The sequence below is a fragment of the Mesoplodon densirostris genome, chromosome 11 (assembly GCF_025265405.1).
Source record: "Mesoplodon densirostris isolate mMesDen1 chromosome 11, mMesDen1 primary haplotype, whole genome shotgun sequence".
Classification (NCBI taxonomy): Eukaryota; Metazoa; Chordata; class Mammalia; order Artiodactyla; family Ziphiidae; genus Mesoplodon; species Mesoplodon densirostris.
The window spans coordinates 46476901-46504787 of NC_082671.1; the positions used below are offsets into that span (position 1 = coordinate 46476901).

The 27887-nt window shown below is 54.1% G+C and overlaps 2 protein-coding genes across 4 annotated transcripts; both read right to left on the bottom strand.

Moving 5' to 3' along the window:
* Positions 1–5914: 5914 nt before the first annotated feature.
* On the bottom strand, positions 5915–16029 carry HOXC11 (homeobox C11). Of its 3 annotated transcripts, none has more exons than XM_060112664.1 (2): positions 8354–9524; positions 5915–7125 (listed from the first exon to the last, which is right to left on the bottom strand). In XM_060112664.1, the coding sequence occupies exons 1-2, from the start codon at positions 9040–9042 to the stop codon at positions 6612–6614; spliced, it is 1203 nt and encodes a 400-aa protein (XP_059968647.1). In that variant the 5' UTR covers positions 9043–9524; the 3' UTR covers positions 5915–6611. The 3 variants fall into 3 exon arrangements, 2 of the variants coding, with proteins under 2 accessions (XP_059968647.1, XP_059968648.1); XM_060112665.1 differs by having other exon boundaries at positions 6817–7125; positions 8358–9524; XR_009533788.1 differs by lacking the exon at positions 8354–9524 and adding an exon at positions 15795–16029 and having other exon boundaries at positions 7043–7125.
* Positions 16030–25788: 9759 nt separating this feature from the next.
* HOXC12 (homeobox C12) lies at positions 25789–27373 on the bottom strand. The gene is made up of 2 exons (XM_060113914.1): positions 26773–27373; positions 25789–26027 (listed from the first exon to the last, which is right to left on the bottom strand). The coding sequence occupies exons 1-2, from the start codon at positions 27371–27373 to the stop codon at positions 25789–25791; spliced, it is 840 nt and encodes a 279-aa protein (XP_059969897.1).
* Between the last annotated feature and the right edge of the window lie 514 nt (positions 27374–27887).

Below are 27887 nucleotides of genomic sequence, written 5' to 3' on the forward strand. Positions count from 1 at the left end.
GCCCTGCCCCCTTGGGCTCCGTCTTTCCAGAGGCCACGAGCAAAGGCTGTTTCCGTCCTATTGTCCGGGCCTGGTGTTCAAAGGCACTCAGGCTGCCACAGCCATCCCACTTGCCGCCGGGCGCCTACCGGCCAAGCCCCACCGGGCCAAGATCCTCAGGCCTGCACCCCAAGGGAACTGGATTGGGGTCCAGAAGAAGTCTGTGTTGCTAAAATCACCCTGTTAAGCCATTTCCCCAACTTTCCAGGAGTGCTGCATCTATGCCTGACTCCCCGGGGCTCCCTCTTCTTGCCTCAACTTGGGGGATGTGAAAATCCAGGGGCTTCAGGCCAGAGCGGGCTCAGGCTGCACCTACCTTTTGACCAACCCCTCCTACCCCGAGAGCTCTGGCCCCCTGTGCCCTTCTTCCCGGTACCTAGACCCTGGAAGTGCAGCAGGGGTGAGCAGCTGGGCCTCCTGCCGCCAGTGGGACTGTGACCAAGGGAGAGGTGGAGGGTGCTCCTCGCAGACTTCAGGGTGGTCAGCGGGTTCCAGACGGCAGGCTGAGGACTGGGGCGCTAGGGGTCCCCATGTGAAAACAGAAGAAGGAAAATCTAGTGCTCAATGAACAGAAAGGAACCTCGGCTGCTTTCCAGGCTCTAGCCCTCAAAGCACCCCAGAGGCACCCAGATTTCTCCAAGGAAAATTAGTGGAGCTTCCCCACAAGGCTAAGGACATCATCTAGGAAATTCCAAAGGTGAGGTGAAAAGAAGGAAGAGTGTCTTTCCCTTTGGGATAAAATAATAAAATAAAATAATTATACAGTGTGTGTGTGTGTGTGTGTGTGTGTGTGTGTGTGTGTGTGTGTTGAAATCTCAAGTGAAATGGAAAACAAAATCACACCAGTGGTTAAAATTGCAGGGTTTTCCCCTCTTGTTTTGGAGGCCCAAATAAATCATTCTCTTCTCAAAACTTGAAGGAAAGATTTGCTTTCTTTTTCTTCGCTAACATCGGGCTCTGCTTTGGCTGAATTGGGAGCAGAAAAATCCCAGGCAAAAGACAGAATGCACCGAAGCCCCCCAAACGGATTTTCAAACAGGTACAAGAGGAAAGTGGGAGGCTGAGGACGCTTGGAGGGGCCTCTGGTCTACTCCGGATCTCACTGCCACCCTGGCGGCAGCCTGGCCATCAGAGTCGCTCTCACATCTGGACGTTGTACACGTTTGCACCCAGATGCTATGGAGGTTACCGTCTAGACCTGTATCTGACTTGGTGCTTGATTGTATGTACACGGCCACAAATATTCACTTTACCCAAAAACGTACTCTCTAGGATCCCCGCATCCCGAAGTCTAATAGCCAGCACAACTGCTTTCTTGCCCTGCCGAAGCCAACCAGTTATTTAACTTTGCCTCCTGCATTGAAACCAGACAGTAAACACATCCAGTAGAAGCTTTGGGAGGAGGACGGGTGGGATGATGTCTTTGGCGGGCGGCGGGGGTGGGGGGGAGCCTTGCTCCCCATATTATGGTTTGCGCCCAAGTTGCCCAGTGGGTCGTGTTTCCAGCCGGAGTCAGAGCTGCGGTCTGCCGGCTTACTTCGGAGAAAATCCCACTCCTCCTTTACTGGCTAACTTCCTTTTTGAAGATCTTTGTTTTCCATCTTTCCCCCACCCCTTTCTTTCTTCTTCCATCTTCCTCCTTTCTCCTTATTTGTTTCTTTCTCTTTTTCTCTGCAATTCATTTGTTTCCTTCTCTTTTTCTGATTCTTTCTCTTGTCTTCCTTAGTTCTCTCTTCCTTCTTTCTTTCTTTGTTATACAATTTATTCTTTACTCTTTTCTTTCCTCCTAAATGCTTTCCTTCCCCTTGACTTTCTCCCCTAGCTCTTCTTGTTTTTCTCTGTTGTGCTGGGCACTGTGAAGGGGAGAGCACAAGGCTCAGTAGCATCCCTTCCCAGCCCCACTGCTCAAGCTTGGAGTTGACCTTCGCCCGCCTTCAGCCCTAACTCGCCTCCTCACAAGGCGAAGTGTAGAGCTGTCAGCCGCTGGCGGCCAGGGCTCAGCAGTCACTATCAGAGGGAAGGAAAAGCAGGCGCTGGGGCACATCCTGACTAACTATGCTGGCTCCCTGAATGCCCAGGTCCAGGGCTTAGGTATCCTCAAGTCCATCACCCTGAAGAAGCCTCATGCACCAGGCCTGTCTTTGGAGAAGTTGCTCCATCTTTGTCCTGACTCCCAGAGATGAACATTAAAACAGTCCCTGTTGAGCCCACTTGATACCCCAAGGCTGGAGCTAGGGGAAATGAAGGAGCGGGGTTCTGTCAGTCCCAGGTGAGGGGCAGATCCAAGAGGTCACTCGCAGGCTTAGCAGTCCAAGGCCACGTCCCTTTACAGGCGCCTTTTTTCTTCAAGCTCCTGGAGTGCAGCCCGCTGGCCTTCCTTCTCTCTCCGTCCTACAATCACTGCAACCTCTGGGCAGGCATTTCTTGTCGTCTTGAATTCTGTCTTTCGTCAAACCCTTTGTGGACTTTGCAGGAGGCAGGGTTGCAGGACTGTGTGTGCAGAGACTCTCCCCAACTTAATGGTCTGAGTCAAGGTTATGGGTCTCCACTTTGTGCAGTGGGTTGAGGGTGTGTGCAGGGCTGTGTGTGTGTGTGTGTGTGTGTGTGTGAGAGAGAGAGAGAGAGAGAGAGAGATGCCTACAGGAGAACAAGAGGTTGTGATGGGGAAGACCTGGTCTAATTGACACTGTCCGAACTTCGCGGTTCTTTAAGGGTGTGTCTCAACAGCAGAGTGGCTGGGACTTTCCTAGCAGCCCCCAAAGCTGGATCCAAGGTGGAGCTCAGGAAGGATTAATCCCAACCTTTAAGCCTTGTTTTGCCTTAGTCAGAGATACAGCTCCAGACACCACTCCCCTCCCACCAGAACCTCTCTCTTCCCAACCCCCCAGAGACCCTGAGACTTGGTTCCATGGCAAGACCAAAACTTTTAAGTTTTTTAAAAAGAGAGGAGGAATCTTGTAAAACTTTTATGCCAAACAAAGTTATAAAAACTTCCCGGGCGTTGCCTTTTCCAAAGGTTTATATGAATAATAAAGAGTGCAGTCGCGTGCACACAGTTCTGGCGGGCTCTGAGCTGGGAGGGTTCAACAAACAGCATTATCCAGCCCTGGGGCAACAGGAAACCCCAGGGGCTGGCCCCTTGAGGGAATATTGGCCCAGAAACGAATTGCCCTACAGATTCCGGAGAGGGGCGGGGAGAGGGAAGGGGTGGCGCCCTTGACTCCCTTGAAGTTCAAAGTTCTTTGTCCTGGTGAGAAAACCCCTCTCTGCCTTCAATCCACTCGAGAAATTATTCCCCAGGTAGTTTCTCCTCCTCCGATTGAGAAACGGCTCCAGGTATCCCCAACTCCATTCACCTTTCAGACACCTAGTCTGTAACTTTCTTGCTTGCCTAAAGCAGAGCTCCCCATCTTCCCCATCTGGGACACCTAGAACCTGCGGGCTTTCTCTCAGAGGCGCTTGGCTGGGCTCTGTGAACCGTCTTCCAAGGCGCCCTCGCATCGTCATCCCCCAGCAACCTGGGGGTCTGCGTGACAAAGAAACACCAAACCCACTTCTCCTTTCAAGTCCCCAGGTTCCCCCTGCACCCCCAAAGCCCATAGTGGGAGGGGGAGGGGCCCAGAGTGCTCTCTCAGCCCACACCACTTAATACCCTTGTAAACTCCCACGTGCGCTATAAACTTGGATTTTTACAACCAACATTCCTCCTTAGCTCCGGGAAACTTTGAACTCGGCCTCGGGTTTATTTACTGGTTGGGGGGGGGATTGGGGGACTGGGAGCTGAGAAAGGCTGGAGGAGAAGAGGGGGGGAAGGAGGTTGCGGGCAAGGGGGTAATGGAGTGGGGGTATGGGGTGTGTTGGGGGAGCCAAGACTGTCCACTGCGGATTTGTTTACTATTTAGGGCGGAAGCGTTTTCTAACACAGGCCAGATTGGGTCGTTAAGGGCGAAATGAAACTGGGTTTAGAGGCGCGGGGTGGGGTGGGGGCACTTTATGGCGGCGTCTAGACGAGGCTCTTTTGTTCCCGGGCAGCGCCACGGCTGGAGGGGATTACCCGAAAAGGTTGAGCCCAGAGTGCCCCTGACCGCCAAGGGGGGTCGGACATCCCGGGGGCCCGAAGGTGGGTTTGTTGGGGGGACAGAGACCTCTTTTTTCTAATTTTTAGAAGGTCACCGAGGACTGGCAGCTTCCTGGGCTGGGATCATAGAAAGCTTTTGTTTTTCTTTCACCATGACACCCCGCCTTCCTTCAGAAATCCCTTCTAGAGCTGGGGATCTTTTCTGGGCTGCACATTGCAGGGAAAGTGGTAGCTTTGGATTTTAAATATTTTTCTCCAAAATCAAGAGCCATTTAGAGATCAGTTATTTTGCTTTATAAACAGGTTCATTCTATATAGTTATCTCCATCCTATTTTATTGGAAGCACGGCTGTCAGGCCAATAGCCCTTGTTATGACTAGTGGATAAACATCATAACTAGAGATATCTCTCATGCACAAGTGCACGCGCATGCAAACGTGCATGCACACACACACACAGAGACGATCCTCAGCTGCATTCCTTCTGACACTCACTACACACTGACAGTGGTTACACACCTCAGAGGACACAAGCCCTAGATGTGTATGTGGTCAGTTTTACTCCATACTATAAGCAAAAGCGTACACATAATATTCCTTTTCATGTGCACCCATAGGCATCCGACAAATATTTGTGTGTGGGCACATGAGGCAATTGTAGGGTTGTATATACACCCCAGTTTGCAAATTTTGTCTCAAGACCTACATTTACAAATGAGAGATTCAGATACCCCTGCCATCAAAAACGATGGAACCTAGATGCAATAGTCCATAGTCGTGGTGCTTTTTTCTTTCACTCAACAGAATTATATTGATGAAAACATTTTCTTCAAATTACAGAAGAACAGTTCCAAAGAAAAGGGAAAGATGAGAGAATTGGTCCTAAACCTCTGCCCCCAAATAACGAATTTGGGACAGAGATCGCCAGAGTCCCCTCAACGAATGCGCTAAAAGGACTATGGTTATCTTTATACAGAAGAAACATGCAGCAAATATATATATGGGTGTGGTGACCATCCTCATGGGTCACCTCCTTCCCCAGCGCCCCACCCCAAGACAAGCTCTTACAAATCTCTGAGGCTTTCTATGCTGGGAGACCAATGTATAAACATCAGGGTGGCCCCAGCCTAGGGTCTTGTTGTGTCTGGAGGAGCCTGGCCATTTGTGCTTGAGGGGAAGGGGCCCAGCCCTACCCTCCCACCCTCAGGGGCTGGCGCGGTGAGGAAAGGGAGGGGGCTGGTTTCTCCCCCTCTCCCTTCCCTCCCTCAAAACTGTATATAAAAATTCCAATACAGTCTTCTCATAGAGGGAAAAAGAAGAAAAGAAAAAACGAAAGCCCTACCCTCAACCCTACACATTTAACTGCCACAGACGGAGACATCTGGTGGGAGGGCGGTGGAGCCAAGAAAATTCCTATAAATTTAAATTCGATGATGGTTACAATTAACTCCACAACAAACGTGTGCTTAAACGGAAAGCGTTGCTGGGCGTTTGGACGCAGCTCGAGCTGCACGTGAGAAATGAGAGCTTTAAGAGTCTCAGTGGAAAGTCCTCAACTTGAGAGCGGGAGGAAGCTACCGCCACTCTTGCCCCTGCCCGTGGAGAGAGGGGTGCAGGCCCGCCAGCTCTGGCCTACCTCACCTTCACACGCCTGTCCTCCTCTGCTGGGCTCTGCCCGCCTGCTTCCACCTCCTCCGCCTTGGGAGCATTGAGGGTTTTAAGAGGAGAGGGGCTAATAAAAGGGTCAAATAAAATCATAATATTGAACAGAATGAAATATCTTTATTTGCCACCAAAAAAAAAAAATTCACAGCAATCCCTCTGGGACAGGAGCCGGGTGGGGATTGCACACATACACACGCACTCACGCACAAGGAGATGGGTGATTCAAATCTCATTCCAGGCGAGTCCTCCCCATATCCCCTCCGGGTAGAAAGAAATGCTTGTGAAATTTATTTACAAAAATTCAGGCCTCAGCATGGGGGAGGCGTCCAATCCCGTCTCCCTACTTACTGCCTCTTCCACCCCAATCTTTTTTTTTTTTTTTAAAGAAGGTAACAAATGCATAGACTATAGCTATAAATTCGCGGACTGGGGCACAGCTTGGAAAAAGGTTAGGAAACCTCAACGCACCAGTTAAGAAATTTCAAAGGAGGGTTCTGCACGTTCACGGGGGAGAACAACTAGGCTTGGGCAGGGCCTGGGCACAGACAGAGGTAGGACACGACTTTGCACACCTAACACCAGGTCAAAGGAACAGAAATTTCACAGCAAGGCGGGATCACATTTAGCTGCCCCCCAGCAGTGGGGCGTGGTGGGGTAGGGACGGGGAGCCCGGGAAGTCTCCTCTCGCAGACACGGTGTGCTAGCAGAGCTTCTCACATGGGCAAGGGAAGGCTTGCAGTTCAAGGATTGTTCGGCTCAGGAGCCCACTACTCACGCCCTCCCCCCACCCAATCCAAGCAGCAAGACATTGTCGCGAGGTGTGTTTTCTTTTAAATAAAGATTCTTGGCCTCGGCGCCAACGGTGTCCACTCGCCGTGGATCAGACACTTTCCTTTACCCCCCTCTCCAGGCCGGGTCCCTGTCCCACACTGAGTCAGACCAAGGTGAAGGAGGTTCCGGAAAGAAGTGCGGGCAACGGCAGTGGGGGCCAGCCCTGGCCACAGTCCAGTTTTCCACCCGCGGAAAGAAGGCGAGTTAGAAAATAAAAAATAAAAATAAAATAAAATAATCTCCCCCTTTCCCCCCTCCCCCCAAAGGGCCCGGTCTGCGGTTACAGCAGAGGATTTCCCGAGAAATACTGCAGCCGGTCTCTGCTTAGTTTTTTTTCTTTCATCCTTCTGTTCTGAAACCAAATTTTCACTTGTCGGTCCGTCAGGTTCAGCATCCGGGACAGCTGCAGCCGCTTTTCTTTGTTGATATACACGTTGAAGAAAAACTCTCGCTCCAGTTCCCGGATCTGGAATTTCGAATAAGGGCAGCGCTTCTTGCGGGTGCGGGGGGCGTCTGGAGGGGAGGGGAGGGGAGGGGGCAAGTGCGAGGAGAGGGGGAGAGAGACACGTGAGACCCGGGCGACCCCAGCCCCACCGCCGGGCAGCCCTCCCGCGGGCGCAGCGCTGGGCCGAGCCACGACCTCCTGGCAGGGCGAGCTCGTCCCCCATCCCGGGCCACCTTGGGACCCGCGCCCCCTCCCCTCGGACGACGGCCGGGGCTGGCGGAGTCTGGGGGAGAAGGAAGCCAGCCGGGGCCAAGTGCGCCCCCGCGGACAGCCCCCCCCCCCCCCGCACGACTTCTGCTCAGCCGGGCTCCTCTGTCCCTTCCTGCGCTGCCCTCCTAGTGACTCTGAAAACCCACCGCCCCCCGCCCCCCGAAATCTGGGGGAAGCGCGGAGAACAGGCGCGAAGAAGTGAGAACGGGCGAGAGTCGTGGGGGGGCAGGGAGGAAGCGAGCGAGCAGGCACCAAAGACACCCGAGAGGTGCTTCCGGGAGCCCTGGTGCCCCGGGACGCCCGGCGGGCCGCGCCTTCCCCGCGGCCAGGCTAGGCCGGCGCAGAGGCCGCGGGCCGCAGAGAAACGCTGAGCCCCAGGCCTGGAGCAGAGTGGAGCCCTGAGCCGCCTCATCCCCACCCCCTGTCGCCGCTGACCCCCGGCTTGCTCCGGTTTCTGCTCAGGGACACACGAACACAGTTTGAACATTTGGAAAATAAGTTTTTGAAAGAAGCAGAGCGGCCCTCGCTGGCCTCCCCGGCCTCAGGTTCTGCTCCATTGCCTCTCTCCCCCACCACTCCCCCTTTCTGAGTTTCTCCCTGTCTTTCCCTTGCCCTCCCCTTTCTCCCCCTCCACCCCTCCCCTCCCTCCCGCCCCCCGGCAGCCGGGCTCCCCATCCTTCCTTAAATGCTCCTCTAAGTTCACGATCAAAGTTAATATAGCCCGCGATGGTGGCGCTTTTAAAAATTTCACAGACCGAGGGAGATAACGGGGAGGGGGTTCACCCAGCTTTTCCAAAGAGCCCTTTTCCCTCCCTCCCCACCCCTTCTCCATCGTAAAAAGTCGAGTCGTTGGGAGAGAGGGCTTTGTAGGTTATAATAAAATCCTTTGAATGCTTATAAAACTCCACATAAAATCGGACTGACCCAAAACACGAGGCTGTCCCCGCTCCCCTCGCCTCCCCCCTACTCTCGCCCTCCCTCTCTGGCTCCCTCCCTCCTGCCCGTCTGTTTCCCGGCCGCTGCTACCTACTGGGGGCGGCTCCCTTGGCCGGCTCCTTGGCCGCCGAGTGGGCTGAACCGGACGAGCTGCGATTCGTGTTTTCCTCCTCGGCCTCGGCCGCCTCGGGCCCCGCCTCAGCCCGGGACGCCAGTCCCGAGGCCGGGGGCGCCTCGGGCTCCCCCTTGGCCTCCCCCTTGCCCGGGCAGGGGGGCTCGGCGGGCGCGTCGCCGCCACCGCAGTAGGCGTTGTCGAAGAAACGGTCGAAGGCTTGGGGCAGGACGCTGTTCTTGTTGACTGAGGAGTAGAAGCCGGCGGGGGCGGCGTGCGGGGCGCTGGGGTGGTGGTGGCCGCCGTAGGAGCCTTCGTTTTTCATGAGGATCTCGGTGACGGTGGAAGGAGGCAGGCACTCCCGGTGCATGAGCTCGTCGGCAGCCGCATAGCAGGAGGAATAGCTGTTCCGGTGGTGCCACTTGCCGGAGGGCTCCAGGCCGTAGGAGACCTCCCGGACCGGGGGCACTTGGGCCGGGTAGGGATAGGAGATCTGACGAGAGGGGGCCTGGGGCAGGAAGGAGGAGACCGTGGAGAACTCGGGCACGTAGTAAGTGCAACTGGGCAGATAGAGGTTGGAGGCGCAGCTCCCTCGCTCGCCGAAATCAGCGCCCCTCTCCTTGCGCGACGGCGAGCAGAAGTTGCCCAGGTTGACCGAGTTAAACATCGTTCTCTTCTCCTGCCGGCTCCAGATGGAGGTTTTGGACCTGATCTAGCGAGGGGGGAAATTTTGGGAAGGCGAGATGACGCGTTATCCGTCTTAGTCTCTCTCCCCGAGCACGTGATCCAAAGTAGATATTGTCATATATCAGTTCGGAGCACTTCGCAGTCGTAGGAGGGGTTCTCTCTTAGGTAAGATGGGGACGTTCAGGCGATTGGTTTGCAAACACCGCAGAAACATTATGAAAATCAATTGCAGATTTGTATTCGTTTTTCTCTTGACACTCCCCTCCTCTCCATTCCACAGAGCGAGCAAAGGAGGAGAGAGAGAGGGTTGGGGTGGGGTGGGCGGTGGGATGGGCGGGGGCGGGGGCTAGGAGGGGGTAATTGTATTTTTTTCTAGCTGCTGCTCTTTTTTATCCCCCCCCCCAGGATTGGGAGAAGGAGGAGGGTTCTCACGTATGGGGGGGGTCTTGCCTCCTCCCTGTAATCAGCCCAAGACAGGGCTAGGGATGAGGACCTCTTTCCCTACTGCCTGACTCTGCCAGAGATGTGAATCTTTTCCCCCAACTCTCAGGGACTCTTACCCCACCAACCTGAAGAGGGTCACAGCGTCTGTTTACAAGAGTTTGAAGAAGTCGATTCTTTTCCTGGCCAGGGCTGGGTATCAAGGCTCCCTTTCCCCTTTGGAGAGACTCCCTGGAAGTGTATCTGAAGTTTCCCAAAGGTGAGGCGGCCCAGCAGCAAGCCAGTGTCCCAACTTTGTCTGGCTTGCTGTGCTGCTGGCGGCTAGGGACTCAGATTAGTCATAAACAGTGGTAAGCAGTGAGCCAGCCGCCCAGCCGGTGCCTGGTGAAGTCTGGGAAAAACCTTCTCTAATGTTGTGTTAAATATTTAGTACGAGAGAGTGGCCCTGGGTGAATATTTCATGCCTGACTTTATTGTCAATCAATGCACAGAAAGCTACATCCACTGTGGATTTTTAAGTCTCAAACCCGCAAGAAAGAGGTTGGAATGAGAGTCCTGTGTCTTCTCTGTCAGGGGCCCTTTGGGTTGGTGGCTCGGTCTCAGCTTCTTCACTGAAAAGAAGCTCAGTGTCGGCTCTAGGAAGGATATGGTGGAGGGACTGGGTTTGGGGCTCCTATCCTTGGATGATTTGGGGACTGTGAGGTGGATGGTGGGGCCAGGTACAGGTCTCTGGAATAGACCAGCAGGGCAGTGGAAGGGAACTGAGGACCCTGGGTGGGCTGGGCAGGGCCAGAGGTCACTTTCTAGTGGAAACACCCAGCCCTGCTCCCCACTCCCCGGGGGGCTGCAGCCAGGCCCTGGTGGGTGCCACTTTCCTGTTTCTCAGTCCTGCCCTTCCCTGCCAACCTCCTGGATGGCTGTGACCCCAGAGGTGGACTCAGCGCTTCTGAACTTCCTTGCCTTTCTTCCCACAGGACACATTTGGGCAGCTGAAAATCGGTTTATTGAAAGGTTCTAGACTGGGTGCCAGAGCAACTGCCCACAAGCAGAAAGCAACCTTGCATCCAAGGAGGAGCCACCACGGCACGATCTGTTCTGTTCAGATCAGCAGGAGGAACTGAAGCCCCCGGGGACGCAGTCCACCGCAGCCTTAGGAAAAGCCAGAAATGGCTCAAACCCTCTTTTAACCCCTAACTGTTGTTTGAAACTGGTTTCCACTTTAAAAATATTATTTGTATTTGATTTTCCTTGTTGAACTTGACAAGGTACTGAGGCCCCAATAGTAGATGGGGAAGACACAAAAAATTGTACCTTGACCCCAAATACAACCCCTTCCCAAATCATTCTTTCCCAACCCTCTTGTCTCCTCAAATTTACTTTAGAGCAACACCTGGGTTGGAACAGCCTTGGCCATGGGTCCCATTCTCGGGGAGGCTCTGGCATACCCAGGGACAGGTCTCCAGCATCCCTCTACCCATTCATTGCTGGGCACGGCTTCCCAAGCCCTCATTTAGTCCTGGCCGGATCTTAACTAAGGGCCAGGTCTTAACTAAGGGCAAAAAGGAACTAGATCAGGGCTTTGCTAACGAGAAGGCTGCAAGAAAAAAAAAATCTGTTGCTTTTCCTCTTTCCCCTACCTCTTTTTATAGGGTGTACTGGGGCCGGCATTTTTAATTATAATGATGGGGAACTATGGACTATGGCTTTTATGGGGTTTGTGCTCTCCTCATTAAACTCGAGTTTATTGGAGGCAAAATGCTCCCCAAACAGTGATAGGAACTGGTAAGAGGGAGCTGAGAGGTACCCCTATCCCTTGCAGAGGTGTGGATGAGCGTTCAGAGTCTCCACTCTGGCTTTCCCCACTTCCCCCAGGGCCCTGGTTCCCCCTCAATCCTGGCCTCCTGGGCCTTGTGGGGCCCAAGCCCCCAAGGCAAATTCTGCACCGCCAGGGCCGACAGTGGGGAGGGGGTTCGCTTCCTGTGAGGAGACAGCTGTGGGCCTGAGCACTTGAATTTGACCACCAAAGTTTATTCCAGGGCCACCATAAAAGGGAGCCAGGCTGCTACAGGGAGCTGCTGGCGGCTCTATTTCCTTGAAACAAAAAAGAAAGGCAAGAGAGAATGTCAAAGGAGTCGATGTTCAGGAAATTCTAGGGTCTCCCAATAGAGGCTTGTGAACATTAACATTTTTCCCCCTAAAATTAAGGCACAAAGTTCAAAAAAATGTTTTTCTAGTTTTGGTCTGACTTTTAATTTTTTAACAACTTTTAAAAATCCCAACAACTGGAGGTTGCTGCTGGGGTCAAGGAGAGAAGGCCTTGGCTGCTGAAGTCAGGGAGACGTTGATTGGCAAAAGTGCCCACTGTGTGGGCGAGTGGCTTCCCTGCCCAGTCCTAGGTCCAGGCCACCCTGAAGCATAGGCTGAGCTGCCTGCCCCAGCGGGCATCCCTGAGCATCAGTGCCTCCCCCGACGTGAGACCCAAAATCCAAAATTGGTTCCCAAATTGATTCCCAGGAGCCCTGGCAAGCCCCAGGCCGCGGAGAGGAGGCGGCTTTCCCCCCTCATCTCATGGGTGCCTGTGGCCTCTCCACCTACTGGAGTCCCAGCTTTCACCTGAAATCCTCCTCAGCAGGGCCATCCTGCCCGCCCCACTGGCTCTGGGTGGCCTCATTCAGCACCGCCTGCCTGCCTGGCGGCTAGCAGGCAGCTGCGGTCTGGGCAGCCGCCTCGGTACTCTGGCCAGGGCCACGACAGACTCTTCCCTTTCACACACAGACACCAGAGGTAGCTTCAGAAGGGGGCAGTATCTCCAGGTCCCAGCCCAGCACCCCACACACAGTACTGGGCCCCCTCAGAGCTTGTCCACCTCCTGCTGCTGCTCTGGAGAGAGCAGACTGTGGTAGGGAAAGGGGTCCCCCCCACAGATCAAGAACTGGGAGGAAACCCCAGTTTGGAGAAAGGGGGCCCTTAGAACTCTCTGGTCTGTAAGTTCAGTCTCTGTGGGGTCAATAAAGAGATAGGCAGTCAGCGCATGGACACCTTCAGTGGATCCGAGGCTGGGCCAGCGAGGATTGCATCCTTTTGCACAAATCTCTCTCCCTTGCAATGCCACTGAGTTTAATAATAATCTCTTTAATGTGCTTGGGGATTTTCAGGCCAGCGGTTTATCCTGCACCCTGTGACACCTCCCACCCCCAGCCAGGGAACTAGAAGGGAAAGGGACCGCCAGTTCTCAGACTCCCATCTCTCCTCAGCCCTGGCCATTGCCCCAATCCCAAGGCCCCAATTCAGGTCACCTAAGAGGACGCTGCTCCAAGGTTCCTCCGGCCCCTGGATAGGAGGAGGGAGAAGGGCAGCCCCTCTGCCCCCACAGCCCCACCCCCTTTCCTCCTCAGCGGAGGGATTGTCCCGGGAGGCTAGCAACGCGACCCCATTTCTCCCAATAAAAGTCCCATTTTACGAGCCAGTTTCACTGGCCCCTCACCAAATGCTCTAAAATCAAGGAAATGTCTTAAAAGCGGTCTGGAAATGGAGCCACTACCATTGGACCTTGGTCTCCAAACTCAGCTGCAACAGCACACACACACAAAAAAATGCCTTTTCTGGGCAGAACTGCAGTGCTGAGCCACCCAGATCTCCGAACTCTTGGCCCAGTGGAGGCCGGGTTGGCCGGAGCCGCCATTCCCCAGCTTCAGCGCCTACTTAGGCTCGGACCCAGTCCGCGCAGATCAAAGTGAGCTGGCGGCATTTTTATGAGATCAACTTCAGTGGCTCTTTACTTGTGATCAGATGCCTGGGTTGAAAATGCAAAAGGGAACAGCCCATCAACCCAAAAAGGAAAAGGAGAGAGAGAGCGAGAGAGGGCGCAGGCATGGGGTGAAAAAATTCAGGTGACACATAGCAAGAAGATTCCTGTCACCCACAAAAAGACCCTTTCTTTGCCTGCAGCAAGAATTGTTCATGGGTCAGTCCCAGCCTCCAGGCCCTGCCATTTCTCCCCAGTTTCGGGAGCCAGGAAACCTGACTCGCCTGTGTTCTGAAGCCTGATCCGAAAGCTTCCACAGTGTGGACCTGCCACGTGGGGCAGAATGTGGCCGCCTGTACTCCCTTGCCCCAGCGGGGAAGTCGCCTTCTGCTCACGATTCAAAAGTCTCTCCCATTTTGCTGCTCTCCTCTCTGCGGTCTCCGTGGTTCTCCGGTCACTACAGTCAGAAGTTGAGTTACAAGAAGATTCGCCAGAGATTTATCGCCTGGCCCCAAACTTGGAGAGCCTCGTTGTCATAAACAACCGTCTATTGTCTAGACTTTTATCTCCGGGTGTGGATCATGCATTATTGAAGCTCAGGAGACACGGGCCTGGCTCTGTGGGGCGTGCGTGCAGCTGAGTGCTCGCCCCCTTGCCCCCAGGGGTTTCTGCGGGTGGGTTTAGGAGGGGACGCAAGTGTGTGTGTGCTCTTGGAGCTGGGCAGGTATACCTGAGGGTCCAAGGGTGAGGGCTCGAAATGGGGAAGGTCTGTCTGTGCCTGGGAACACTCTGGTGCATGTACTTGTGTGTTGGGTGAGAATCTGTCACGGTATGCTTTGTTTCTCGGGCATTTTAAGTGTTCCTGTCTGGGCTTTTGCGGGTTTTATTAACCTGTATCCGCTTGGCCTGTTATGTCCCTTGGAAGCAGATCATCTGGTGTTTTTCAGTATTGGGCCCATTGTGTGTGTGTGTTTGGCTTCTCTGAGAAAATGGGTTTGGGTGATACCTTTCCAGTCTCGTTCCCTCAGATTCCTGCACCACCCTAAATCACACCTCAGCCTCTGCCTTCACCACAACGTCTTGCCTTGCTCCGCTCACTGCAAGTCCCTACATCTCCCAAGTGACTACCAATTTTCTGTCACGGTCACAAAATACATTTTTGCAGGATGAGGTCTGGCTATCTTTGCCTTTCCCACACTAGGGGGAAATCTCCCAGCTCGTAGTAAACTCCCTCCCTTCTTGGGGCTCCCCTTCTCTGGGCTGAGGGGGACCTCAGAAAGGGCTTCCCCAGTCCACTCTGACCTTTAAAGATACTCTCCAGAGAACTCCAGATAATGCCAGAGAGGGCCTGCCACTCCCTCCCTGGGGCTTCCTGGCAGCAACTGTCCTCACCCTGGCCACCCCCTCAGCCCCTTGAGTCCAGGCAGTAGGACGTTTGCCCAGATTAAACGTCAGTGGGAGAGACACTTATCACCTTAGATCTCAGGGTCAGAGGCTGTTTTTGAAAGCCAGGCTCCTTTAACACCAGCAGAGATAATCAAATCCTCCCCCTTTGTTTCTCTTGATCAGAACACAGGGTGGCAGCGCTCCAGGCATACAGGCCTGAGAGTTCCCTGCCTGCCCCCACCGCTCCTGGCAGCTCCCACCTGGGCCCCAGACCCCACTTCAAGTCCCAGATAGCTCTTAGGCACCCTCAACCAGGTAGGTCAAGTGGGAGGGGACTGATCCCAGACTCCAGTTGAGAAGGGTGTAGGTGACAACCAGCAGGGGTTTGTGGGACATTAGCTTTAACCAGAAGCCCCCCATCAGTTCATCCCTCCCTTCCCTTGCCATTAGAATTCCCATTTCAAAAGCAATGATTAGGCCTAAAAAGGGCTGAGTGGGCGCAGAGCAGGCGAAAACAAGCTGTGAGGTCCTGGAAAGAGGTGAGCCCTTCACAGACACCTCCATGCCATGTTTGTTCTCTCTCTCTCTCTGTCTCTCTCTCTCTCTCTCTCTCTCTCTGTCCCCTAGTGCTGCTACCCTGGTACCCTGGAGGGAGAGGGCCAATGATTCCACTTCAGGCTCCTTCCTTCGGCCGCCTTCCTTCGCCTGAGCCCGCCGGCTGCCCGCTGCCCGCTGCCGGCTTCCCGCAGCCCAGCCCGCCGCCGCCTCCACTCCGGAACTCGCTTTCCCTCCAGCGGGCAGGCAGCGGCGTCGCCTTACTCCGCCTCTCTCCCTGCCTCCCTCCACCCCTGCCTTTCCCCCACGTCTCAGACCAACAGATATCTAATAGACTTGTCTCTCCGCACCCAAGGCCTAGGCTGAGCCGGCTCAACGCTCAGGGATCGCAGCCGCGTTACAGGGTCCTAGCGCGGCGCGCTTCGCTCCCCGTCCCTCGGCTGCAGCCTCCTACTTTGCTAGTTGCCTGGTTCAACAGCTTCTCTCTCGCTTTGCCGCTTCTTCCCCCTTTCTTTCCGCCTCTGGGTATGAGAAATAAATAAATACAAGGCTCCTGCTTCATCAGCCCTCCCCACTCCTGCTGCCGCACTTCCCCTCCTCCTTACCGAGTGTACCGCCTTGTTTTCGAAGAAAATCTTAATAGTCAGACATCTAAGCTGTAAATGAACATTTTTTTCTTTGTGACGGCTAATTTTCTCTCCAATTCTTACGTCTTGCTCCGCTTCGCGGTGGAATGGAATGGATTTAGAAGTCTGCGTATGGGAGGGGGGAGTGGAGAGATGGAGCCCAGAGTTACAGACGGTGGCAAGAGATACGGAAGACGGAGAGATACGGAGAGAAAAAGAGGCATTGGGGTGGGGAGAGAAGGGAGGGAGAGGGAGGGAGGGAGGGAGAGGGAGGAGGGAGGGAGGGAGGGGGCCCCAGCTGGCGGGAGCGGAGCCAGAGAGAGAGAAAAGGAGAGAAAAGTTTCCCGGAGTCTTCATTAGTTGACTTCTCTGTCCACTGCTTCCCCCAGCCGGCCAAGCTCACCCCCAATAAAGGAAGGAGGGGGGGTCTTTATTTATTTTTTTTAAGGCCCCAAAGAGTCCAGTGTTTACAAGACCAGAAATGCCACGTCCACGTCCTGGCAGAAAGAAAGGCTGAAATGGAGGACTGACGGCCTTCCTTATAAGGTAGGATGCTAACTTGACCTTCACTTTGTCAGGGCGCCCCCCGCCCACCCAGACCACTGCAGGCAGCCAGGCAGAGCCCAGGCGACCCTGGCCTCTGCCTCCCTGCTTCTTTTTCTCTATCAAATCTCTCCTTTCCTTTTTTTTCACTTCCTCTTTTTCTCTTTTGTCCTTTTCTTCACTTTTTCCTACCTTTTCTTTTTTATTCCCTTCTTTCTCTTTTCCCCCTGCTTTTCTTCTTCCTGCCCCTTTCCTTTCACTCATTCCTTTTATTCTTGCCTGCTGGTTTCATGGTTTCCCTTGATTCTCTCTTGCCCAGCTCTCTACTGCAATCTCTCTCTCTCTCTCTCTCCTGATCTTTTGAATCCTGGAAACAAGAATAAATATTTTCAGTACTCTCCCATCCCCACCCCAGCTGACCTCCACAGCCCTAGCTTGGCCTCTGCCCCCATCCAGGTATCCCTGGGGAAGGGGGTCCAGGAAAGAGGGCCAATTTGGGATTATAGGGGCTTCACTCTGGGCCCAGTGCCTACTTGAGGATGGCAGTGAATTTGGTTTTGGTAAGACTCTGTCTTCCTCTCACTGGCCTCACCCGCCAAGTCTCTGTGACCCTAGTGGTCTTGAATGGAGGACGAAGCCCTTGTTTGTGGCGGTATGGGGAGAGCAGAGACCACTGCTCTTGAGACTAAGGGGGAGACTTAAGGACCAAATTGTTGTTTGCCCTTCTCTCAGCTTCCAGCCCCTAAAATCCTAGAGGTTTCACTTAAGACCTTTGGGGAGGGAATTTAGAGAATTAGGGATTTCTGGAGATTCCCACAAACATGAAAATAGGAAAGAGACAGATTATCCAGGCCTCTCTGCTTTGCCTCTTGTTGCCTCCCAGGCTCCAACAAAGCCTCCGACATTAACTCTAATCATATCTTGTATGGCTATAAAATAAATGATATTATGGACACCCCTATAATTATCTATTATTTACTTACTTGTGATAACTGCAATACTGGATGAGGCAGATCTATGCAGACAATGTAAAGCCAAGCAAATATCCTGGAAAATGAAAGTGAATCTGTGTCCATTCTTGAGTATGTTCCAGAATCTGTAAGCCTGCCTAGGACCTCCTTGATTTAGGAGTAGCCATCTTGTAGGGGATAGGGTCATATTGGGAGACCCTACCACTTCCTTTCCCCTCCTACATCCCACTTCTCCTCCTCCTTTGCACAGACACCAGAGAGGATCAGACAATCAAAGGGAAATTCTTTCTCTCTCCCCCTACAATTATCCAGATAATTGCATGAATTCTTCCTTGAATATTGCTGTGTAGTCAGGGTTGAGATTTCAGCAGGAAGTGCAAGGGACAGGATTCCAAATGGGAGAAGCTGAGAGAGTCCTGTGTTCTTACATTCCCATACTTTATAGTTCTGTCTAGTGTTACATTGTTTCTTCAGGCAAAGATCTTTGTTCGCTTTCAGTCATATTTCTCCCTTCCCCCTCCCTTTCTCTCTCTCTCCCTCCTCCCTTTTTCCGGTCCCTTTAAAGGAGACCCAGATCATCCTCTGCTCTTAATAGATGACTATAAAAGTAAAATTAATTCCCCCCTGCCTTTTAATATCAATATCTCTCTGTTAAGTATGCACATTGGTGAGAATAAACAGTATTAAGTGCTGCAACCCAAACCAGCAATTATATCCAAGGGTTTTTTTGGGGGGAGTGTTTCGTTGTTGTTATTTGTTTTTTTTTTTGTTTTCCATTGGGCTTATCTGGGGGTGTTTACTCTGCCGAGAGATAACCAGGGGGTATTTGTATTATTTTTACAAGCTCATTGGGGCCTGAGCCAGTACCAACCTGGTAGAAAAAGCAACCATGAAGCCAGAGAGAGAGCCAAAGGAGGGAAGAGAGCGCCAGATGGAGATGAAAAGGAACCACGCGGAGAAATGCAGGGAAAGAAGGAGGCAGCAGGTTCCGGAACAAACGTGGCAGAGGGCAAGACAGGCACTCATGGACAGAGGTTTATGTATTTTTATAAAAATTTTTTTTTTTAATTTGGGGCTCAGTGAAGAAAAGGGACAACTCAGGAAAGGGGAGGGGAGAGGGAATTATTTGAGTCACAGCGTGACCACCCCAGAAGGGGAGAACACTGGATACACCAGATCCTCGGTGATCCTCGGTGCTGGTGCTGGAGCAGGAGCAGCACTGGGCTCGCTCTGGTTCCGATTTGCCGCCGTCCCACAGCCCGTCGGGCTGGGCTATCGAAGCCCCCCCCCCTCGCGGCCACCAGGGCTTCCTCGCTTTCCTTATCATTCCATCTTTATGACGAGGCTTGTTAACAAGACCAGCGAGCTGGCCACGCACATCTATCTCTGCCGCTCGAGCTCAGCCAAGCAGCGGCCGGCGGGGGCGGGGTGGGGAGGGGACTGGTGAGGCACTAATTAATTGATTTCTTTGGACAGTAAAGTATGGCCGCATCTACATGGAACCTATCGACTCATAAACAATATCTCTGTTGGGTGTGAGTGTATTGTCTCTCAAAGAATTTTTCCATAGGCGTGTGTCATGTAGTCCAGGATTTTTAGCTGCTAAAGAAAGACCCAAGTGGGACTCATTTTTAGGGGGCCAGATCGGAGTTAGCTCAGCTCCAGAAAATACTTTAAGTTATGACTGCCTCTGAAAAAGCGTTGGGAATGGGTTTTGTTGAGAAAAACTTGGGTTATTGGATAACCTTTCCCAGTTGCTTGTGTAGACCTGGCCAAGGTTAAGGATGGGAACCGGAGTCGAGGAGCTGGGCAGGCCGGAGTCCTCTTCCTGGTCATCTGGGATGGAGTGGGGCTGCTCTCGGATTTGAGAGGAGCATAGAACACAAGATCCAGCCTTTACTTCATACTGCTCCCTGGACTTGAGTTTTTAAAGTAAATTTTAAAAAAGTTAAACAAACCTTAGCTTTCAAGAAGCCCTTGCATGCCCAGCACACAGCCGGAACCTGCCTGTTAAACACCTCACCTGGTTGCTGCGCTTCCTTCTTTCCCCCTTTCCTAACTGGCAGCTCAGAGTGACTGTATTTGTGTCTAGAAGAACACATCCTGAGACAGAAGGGGTAACGTAATTCTACAATGCTAATTCCATACAGGAGTGATTATGCAGTCAGAGCCTGCCGCAAACAGGACCTAGGGCTCTAAATATAGACCCTGACCTCAGACAAGAGAAGCAACAGTTAAATAGAGATAGAAGACCACTCATATAAATAATCCACGTAGGCACAGAAGGGAGTTTGTAAAAGACAGAAATGATAGAAATACAGGACAGAAAAGAGGTTCAGCTGATAGAGAATGTCATTGCCAATGCCTGTTTTTAAGATTGCCAGAGAAATGTGTATTATAGATACAGTAATATGTGAAATCAAAGTATGTACTTCAATGTATTTGGTACACATACACCATGTATACAAACATAATTCACAGAATATATTTTTCATACACTGGGTTGATAGGCACTTTGTGTATATATAATAACATGATGTATATTTTCCATGCAGTTTTTTAATGTGGATATATTAATATCTGGATGCATTGTTCATGTACTGATTTTATATGCCCTTTGGAGTGTATACATCCATGTAGCTAAATTGATGTAGGACTGTACCTCCCCTGCGCAGGATGTGTGCAAGTGTACTGTTTAATCTATGTAAATGAATTTTTACATGTGATGGGTATACATGCTATATGTAATCTTTTCCCAGGAGGTCGTTTTCCCATACAATAGATAAGAGTGCCTCCATATGTATATTTTCTAGAGAAATATATTTTCCATGCCCAGAATGTACATGTAATATAGATCTCTGTGCATTTTAGACTGTTTCAGTATATCGGTTATGTCGGCAGTATGGTCAAGCGTGCATTTTGTGGAACATCTTTTCCATGCTCCGAATGTGGACTATGCGTCTTTCACAGGGAGCTTTTCTAGCAACAACTGCCGGTGAGTTCCGCACAGACCGGTCCTTGAAGGAAGTTCTCCACTCCGGGTCAGGGAAACTGACAAACGGAAGGCTTATCTCGGAGTCCCCAGGAAGCGGCTCCGGCTCAGAGAGGAGAAATCACCCCCAGGCAACCGGCTGGGTCACACTGGCTAAAGGTCCGCTGCGTTTGGTCTCATCCAAGCCCAGTTCCTCGGCTCTGGTGCCAGGCTCCCTCGGGCGGCACAGGCTTTCGGAGCCTGGGGCAGAGCCGCCGGCGGTGACGAACCCGGCGGGAGGGCGGGCCGCCGCTGTGGGGACGCCGCGTGCCCAGCAGAGGGAGGGCACTTGGGAGAAAGGCCTGGTTCCCACAGCCCGGCAGCGCCTCGGACTCGGGCTGTTCTTCGAGGTCACCCACAAACCCACGGAGCGTCCCCCCGCCCCCCGGGCTGTGGCTCAGGGCCGAGCGGCTGGGCGGGCCCGGGTCTTCGCGGCCTCCGCGGATCTGGCCAGCAGGGGTCATCCGGTCCTTCGCGGGAGCCGGCGGCCCTCGCGCGGCGACCGGAGCTGCCGGCTCTGTTCGTGCGGCGGGGCCGGGGCTGGGAGGCGCGCTGGGTTTCCTCTCCCCGGTACCCCGGGCACACCGGAGCCGAGGCCGGGCCAGGCGGGCGGGGAACTGGACTGAGGCCCCGGAACCCTGTCCGCCGGGCCGGGGCACGGAGCGCTCCGGGCGCGGGGCGGGGAGCGAGCGGCCAGGCGCCCGCGTCGGCCACCAGCGGCCGGCGGGCCTTTGTCTCGGGGCCTCCCCTGAGCGGCGATCGCGAGCTCGGCCCCCGGCTGCCGCGGTGCTGGGCGTCCGGTGGCGGAGGGCCCGGGACGCACGCTTCTACGCGGAAAACCGGCAGCTCCGTCCGGAGGCATATACCGAAGGGCGGCCGCTCGAGCCTAACGCTCGGCTTATACGCGGCTGCGGGATCCCAGGCCTAGCAGCCCACCTCGCGCTAAAATTACACCGGGACCTTCGGCGCCTCCCTGTGCCCGCCGCGCAGAGAGGGTTGGGGGCTCCGGGGTGCGTTTCCCGCACGGGTCGGGGGCCTAAAAACCGCTCCTACTTTCCTGGTGATGGCGGGGAGGATGGGCGGGAGCTCCGGCCGGTCTGGAACCCAAGGTCCCGGGGGTTTGATTTTTCGAAGATCGGGGCCGGCGGTCCTGCTCCGCTCTGGGTCTGAGCCATCGATCGCGCCGGGTTTCCGGCTGCATTAGCATCCACAGAACCCGGGCTGCCGGGCCCATCTCCCACCCGCTCGATAGTGGCTTTAAATACCCTAGCTGCGTCTACTACGCAGCTCAGAGTGGAGTAGAACTGGGTGATAATCAGGGCCAAATACACAACTCATTTGAATGGCATAAGCTTACACATACACAACAGTGAAATTATTTTTCTACCTGGATTATCCAGATAACTCTCTCCTTTTCTTGTTCCTCAAGACCCAGTTAGAGACACAGGGTGCTTTGTCTTAAATCAGTGGAGTAAATTGTAGTTTGAGGGCTTAAGCCAGACAAATACTTGCAAAATAGATGCAATCTTTGCCCAGATCCAGAGCTCAGCCAAGTCCTGGGTATTTGGGTTGTGGCTCCAGCCATGACCTTCTCTTTGGCCACGAGACCCAAGGACTTGTTATTCAGCCATTGGGAGGAGGTTATAGTGTTTTTCCTTCTCTGACAGCTTCCCCAGTTATTGAGTCTCAGGGCCTGCATAGACAAAAACCCAACAAGGAACCTTCTCTCTCAGATCTGCAGTGTCTCTGGGAATAAATCAAGGGAATAAATTAAAGGCCAGTTATTCCTGACCTCTCTAAATTCTCTCTTTCCTATTTAGCCAGAAATGCCTTCACTGTTAATTCTTCCTGTATAGATGTGGCTTAAGAAGAGGGTAGTCTCTTGCCTGGATTCACTGGGATTCAGACCTCCCCCCATCTTTATTCATACTCAAGGGCAACCACTCAGTCCCTCCCCTACACCACCAGCTCAAGGCTGCCAGAAGCTATCCAGTCCCCAGCCTCCCCTGAACTCTGTGGGCCCTTTATAGGAGTACTCTCAAAGCTTGGGATCTCCTTCCGGCCAGAATCCTTCAGATGCACACTCAGCAGGGGATTGGGGCAAAGGGAGGATGGGGTTTGGTCTAAATCTGCTACTTTTCCTAGTTGCAGAAGTAAAGAAAGGAGCGGTGAAAGAGAAAGAAAGATTTCAGGGCAGGAGGCGTGGCTCGGGGAGGCTGGGCTCAGAGGGGGGCTCTTGTTATTCTGGAGCAGGCCCGGGAGGGTGGAGGGGTAATTTGGAGGAGACTCCGTGATTGGAGCCTGGCTGTGAGAAAGGGAAACTTGGGGATCAGAGGCTCACGGGTGGAGGCAGAGGGAGGGCATCCCATCCATAAGGAAGGAGTGAGGTGGAGGTGCAGAGGACTCATGGGCTCAGCTGAGACTAGACTCTGGCCTGGACCTGGGCCTCTCTCTGTCATGGCCTGGAGAGGCCGCAGCTGACAGCGGCGGAGCCTATTTCACCAGCTTCAAGGGGTCTTTAGTACCCTCTCCAGTCATCTTGCAGTGCACACAATGTGCTCTCAGAGTGAAGCCACAGGGTTAGAACCATCAGGGTGAAGTGTGGACCCAACAACCCATGACACTCTCACCATCCCAGCACCAACCAGCTCTTGCCCCTACCCTGGCTTCACTTCTTGGAGATCTTGCAGCTCAGACTTCCTTTTTGTGGTCCTGAAGGTAGTTTCAGCCTCCTCCGGGCTGTCCACATTATTTTTACAACCCCACGACTCCTAAGATATCCCTCTCCTCCCCCCAATCTACCATCCCCCAATTTTCTCTCTGCTAGTAATTGCTTGGGACTGGAGATGGCAGCTCAGCAACAGATCTTGGTTGCTTGTATATTTTTGTTGCCCCTGCAACTGCTCTTCCATTATTATTATACGTTTATTATTTTTATTATTCACCTGGGCTGGAAAAAAACAAAGTGGGGGAACAGCTAGGAGGTTGGGGATCCCATTCTTTCTGGGCATAGGAGACCATGTGTATGGAGCCAGTTTAAAATTTTTCTCTCAAAAAAATCACATCATCATACCATCATGTTTTAATTATTATTATTAATATTAATATGATGAAGCAACTCTGTACAAGGACTATATAAAGGGAAAACGTGCTAGAGACAGACGTTTGCATAGGAGGGCACACTACAGAGAGTCGGGGAGGGAGGAAAGGAGGGTATCTACCCACAGGGATCACACTAGGTACTAGCAACAGACACAGAGAACAAGACACAGATTGCCAGAGAAGCTCATGGAAATCAAGTTTAAAGCGACAGGAAGAGAATATTGCATATCTTTGTCCCCCCACCCCTTTTGAAGTGTTTTGGTCTCCTTTATTCAGCTGGGAGAGTCAGGCTGGAGTGGTGAAACTCAAATCCAGCACCCCAGAGACCAAGAGGTCACAGGAGGGGCTGTATGAAGGGGTACATGGGTGACCAGGCAAAGAGGGGAGTGCCTCATACCCAGCGCCAGCCCACAGGGGAGTGTGCAAACAGCTGGAACGGTGGTGATTTCTGCAAACTTGTACATACGTTAATGTGGGTGGGGAAGTGTGTCAGGTGCCCAGTGGGGGATGAGGGTATGTGATTGTACGGCTACTCTGCAGGGCTGTATTTGGGGATATGAGGCTGCCTGTTTGCAAGTACAGTCAGGAGAGTGGTGTGGGCCGAGTGCTGTACTGGGCAGCTGTGCCTGTATGTTTGCCCATGCCTCTGCACAATCTTTCACAGGGACTTGAATCTGGTGGGAGAGTGGATTGCCTTTCCAGGGTATGGAAGGAGAGACTCTCCACAGGTGGGAAGAACTCCAAGCTGGCAGGCCAGTTTCACACTGTCCAGGCTGGGCTTAACTCCCATCATTCCCCTGCTTCTCACCCTCTTGATCCTGGCAAGGGTGGGTCAGCAGGTGGGAGCTTGGGGGACTCTCACCAAGGGGAATCAAAACAGAGTGCAAGAAGGCAGGGGGGCTCCTTCACAGCTTCTCTTTCGGAAGCCAGCCTGGGATCTACTGGGCTGGGGCTGGGGCCTGAAGGGGGCTATGAATAAAAGGCCCTTGGCTGAAGAAGCCACTTTCTGGCCTCCAGTGGGTTTGGGGGATGTGCCCTTCCCTCTTCTCTGGTCCTCCTAATCTTCGGCTCCCTGGCCTGGGGGCGGAGACAGCGGATCCTGAGACAAAGGGCGCCGTTGGGTAGCAGGTGGAGTAGGGGTGGGTAAAAGAGAGAAAGGAGTTGGGTGGGGGGCTGCAGCGCCCCCTCCTTCATTGTCACCAGCCTGGGAAACCCGGGCTGAGCGGGGGCCTCCGCGGCCGGTAGCCCCTTTTAGGGGCTGATTCTCCTCCCGCCTCGTAAATTACGCCGGTCCAGCCTCCGGCCGGCCGTGACCGTGAACGCCAGCGGCGAAGGGAGAATCTGCAGCGGCTGCCAGAAACTCTCTCGGCCAATCAATGCCGCGCTTCGCAGCTCCTTTTACAGCTTCCTGGGCTTCCCGGAGGGCCAGGTGGGGGTCCCTGGGGTGGCTACTGAACCTGAGGCTGCGTCCGCTCAGCTCTCAATTCCCCGCTTGCGGCTTCCGGTCCGCAGCCGCCTCAGCGGCAGGAAGAAGAGTGGATGACAGCACACCTGTGAGCGAATGGGCGCAGGGGGCTCGGGAGAGGGCCGGGGACCAGGAGACGGTTCGGGTGGCCTGCCCTAGAGGGGACAAAAGCCTGATCACCTTGTCCACAGCCGAGTCTGCCAAATGCTTATGCCTCGGCCTGCTCTGCGTCCAGGCCTGGAGGACCCAGACCCCAGCGGACTTGGACATTGCTGATCATTCTGTTCTCCCAAACCACACTTCCTCCTACTTTCCCCCACTTTCTTCTGCCCTCCCAGAGCTACCCTGACCCCTTCCCTGCTCTCTGCCCATCCTCCACTCTTGCTCCCTCCTCTCAGCCTCTCCTAACCCCAATAACTGCAAGTTCTGAGAGCCTTGGTCCCACTGTCCCCGCCCTCGCCTACTCCTGCAGGCAGACAGACCTAAGACCACGGAAGGAAAGTGGTGGGAGGGGACGCCTGAGTCACCTTTCCTCCAGATCTTCAGAAGGAGGCCCAACGCCCCAGTCCCACGTCAAACTAGCCCCTCCCCAGCGCCTCAGCCTTCCCTGCCCCTACCCCCTGCCTGCAGCTGTGGGCTTCCTCTCTCCCTGGCTGGGTTCTTCCCTTCTCTCTGGGACCTGGCAGGGTCTGCTGGGGGTGTGTGGGAGGGAACCACGAACAAAACAGACAAGAGGACGTCCCAGGAGGACCTGCCAGAGACGCCTGGCGTTCTAAGCGGGGACTGTGTCCCAGGCAGTGCCCCCTCTTGCTCTCTGCCAGAGACAGGCTCAGTCTGGGGCTGGTGCCCGTGTCTTGCCCCCTAAAAGAAGGAGAGAGCTTGCTCCCTCAACAGAAGTCTTTTCTTTTTCATTCTGCGGTTCTGAAACCAGATCTTGACCTGCTGGTCACTAAGATTCAAGCGGTCTGAGAGTTCTCTCCGGCGCTGCCTTGTGATGAACTCGTTCACCAGAAACTCGCCCTCCAGCTCCGCCAGCTGCAACTTCGAATAGGGTTTGCGCTTCTTCCGTGAGCGGCTGTGGATCGGGTACCAGGGCGCGCCTGGGTGGAGACGAACCAGCAGGGTTGGCCAGGAGACCAAGAGGTGACAAGCCCAGTACCGTTGGTCCTTCCCCAGCCCCTTTCACCTTGGCCTAACACCCGACCCCAGGCTCTTCCTCTCCTCTCTTAGGAAGACTCCCATCCCCACCAACTCCTCTGCCTTCATCAATCTCTTTTTCTCCCTTCACTCTTTCTCCTTGCCTCCCCTACTTCTCACTGCAGTATCCCAGAACCTTCTAAATTCCTATCCTCTCACTTCTCCCCAAACCTCTTCTTCTCCAGGATATCCTGGCCCCTTCCTCTCACATCCTCCAGGATGGGGTCCTGATTAGTTAGAACAGACATGAGCGAGTGACAAGAGTCAACCACTGGCCTTTCTTTAAAAAAAAAAAAAAGGTAATGGGGGCCTGTGGGAAGGTGGAAAGAGAGGCCCTGGGAGGGCAGGGACCAGCCTCTGGGTCCCCACGCCCCCAGGCCTGGGGAAGTCTGTCAGAATCCCCTTTCTCCGGAGCTCCCTGCCCCCTCCAGCTGCAGGCCGAGGAAGAAGGGAATCTCTAGTTCTTTTAAGGGGATATTTACATGTTTATAGGGCTTCCCCCCCCCACTCCCTTTTTTAAAAGAAGCGCTTCCTCACCACACAGTCTGTCACCCCAGGAGGCCCTAGCTCAGTCCTACACTGCCCCCCGCCCACCCCGGGTCAGACGTCCCGTCCGGAGTAGCCTCGCGAATGGGCCGGGGTCCTTACCGCTGGCCGCGAGGCCGCCGCCGGCGTTTAAAGGCGATACCAAGCTGCCGGGGTCGCCCGCGCCGGCGCCCTTGTTGCCCTCGTTAAGCAGGGACGAACTGGAGTCGGATTCCAGCGACTGGCACGAGGGCGGGTCGTGCGGGGGTCCCGCGCCACCGTCGCCGCCCGCCGCGTAGTCGTACTTGAAACCGAGCGCAGGCGGCCCCGACGGCTCCAGCTGCAGCAGCGCTGCCCCGGGCCCGACTCCTGGGCCGGGGTCGCGCCCGCGCTCCTCACGCTTCAGGCCCCCGCCGCCGCCCTCGGCGCACGGCTCGCGGTAATAACCCTTGCTGTCCTCCACGCGCGCCAGCTCGCACGTGCGGCCGAAGGGCGGGTTGAGCGACACCGGGCTGCCGAGATAGGGCTGCGGGTAGCCATTGCACGGCTCCGCCGACGGCCAGGGCAACGAGCACACGTTGTCGCGGCGCGGGTAGGACAGCGAAGGCAGCCCGGGAAGCTGCGCCCCGGAGGCGCGGAAGTTGGGGAAGTAGAAGGTGTCTCCCGTGTGGATGTTCACCAGCGGCCCCACAAACCCGGGATTCAGGAGATTATGCTCGCCCATTTCCGCGGGGCCCGACCGGCAGCTTCTACTTTATTGCTATCTGACATTAAACATAGTTAAACCTGCACCCGCCACCCATTGGCCGTCCAGCTCACGTGGGCGCCGCCGCCAGGGGGATGGGTGGGGACAGAGAATCCCCCCACCCCGCACCAACTCCAACTTCCCCCTTCCCCAATGGTGGGGGGGGGAACGAACCGCGGGGGCAGATTTATTCTCTGGCTTCTGGTTTTTAAAAAATCATATAAAACCTAACGCAGAGATCGAGGCAATCGCCCGACACGGGGCAAGAGGAAAAAAGCCACACCAAAAATACCCTCACATACACGCTTCTGCACCCTGCACTACCCCCCCAGATGTATTATCTTCTCACCAACAGCTGGCCGAGCCCAGCCCGTCCCTCTTTAATTAGCTCCTTTATTAACTAAAACCGTTGGAATTTACAATATCTCCCCAATAAATTACTATTAGATATTGTGTCATATAAAGTTTACTGGCTGTTTAAGGAGACGGATGA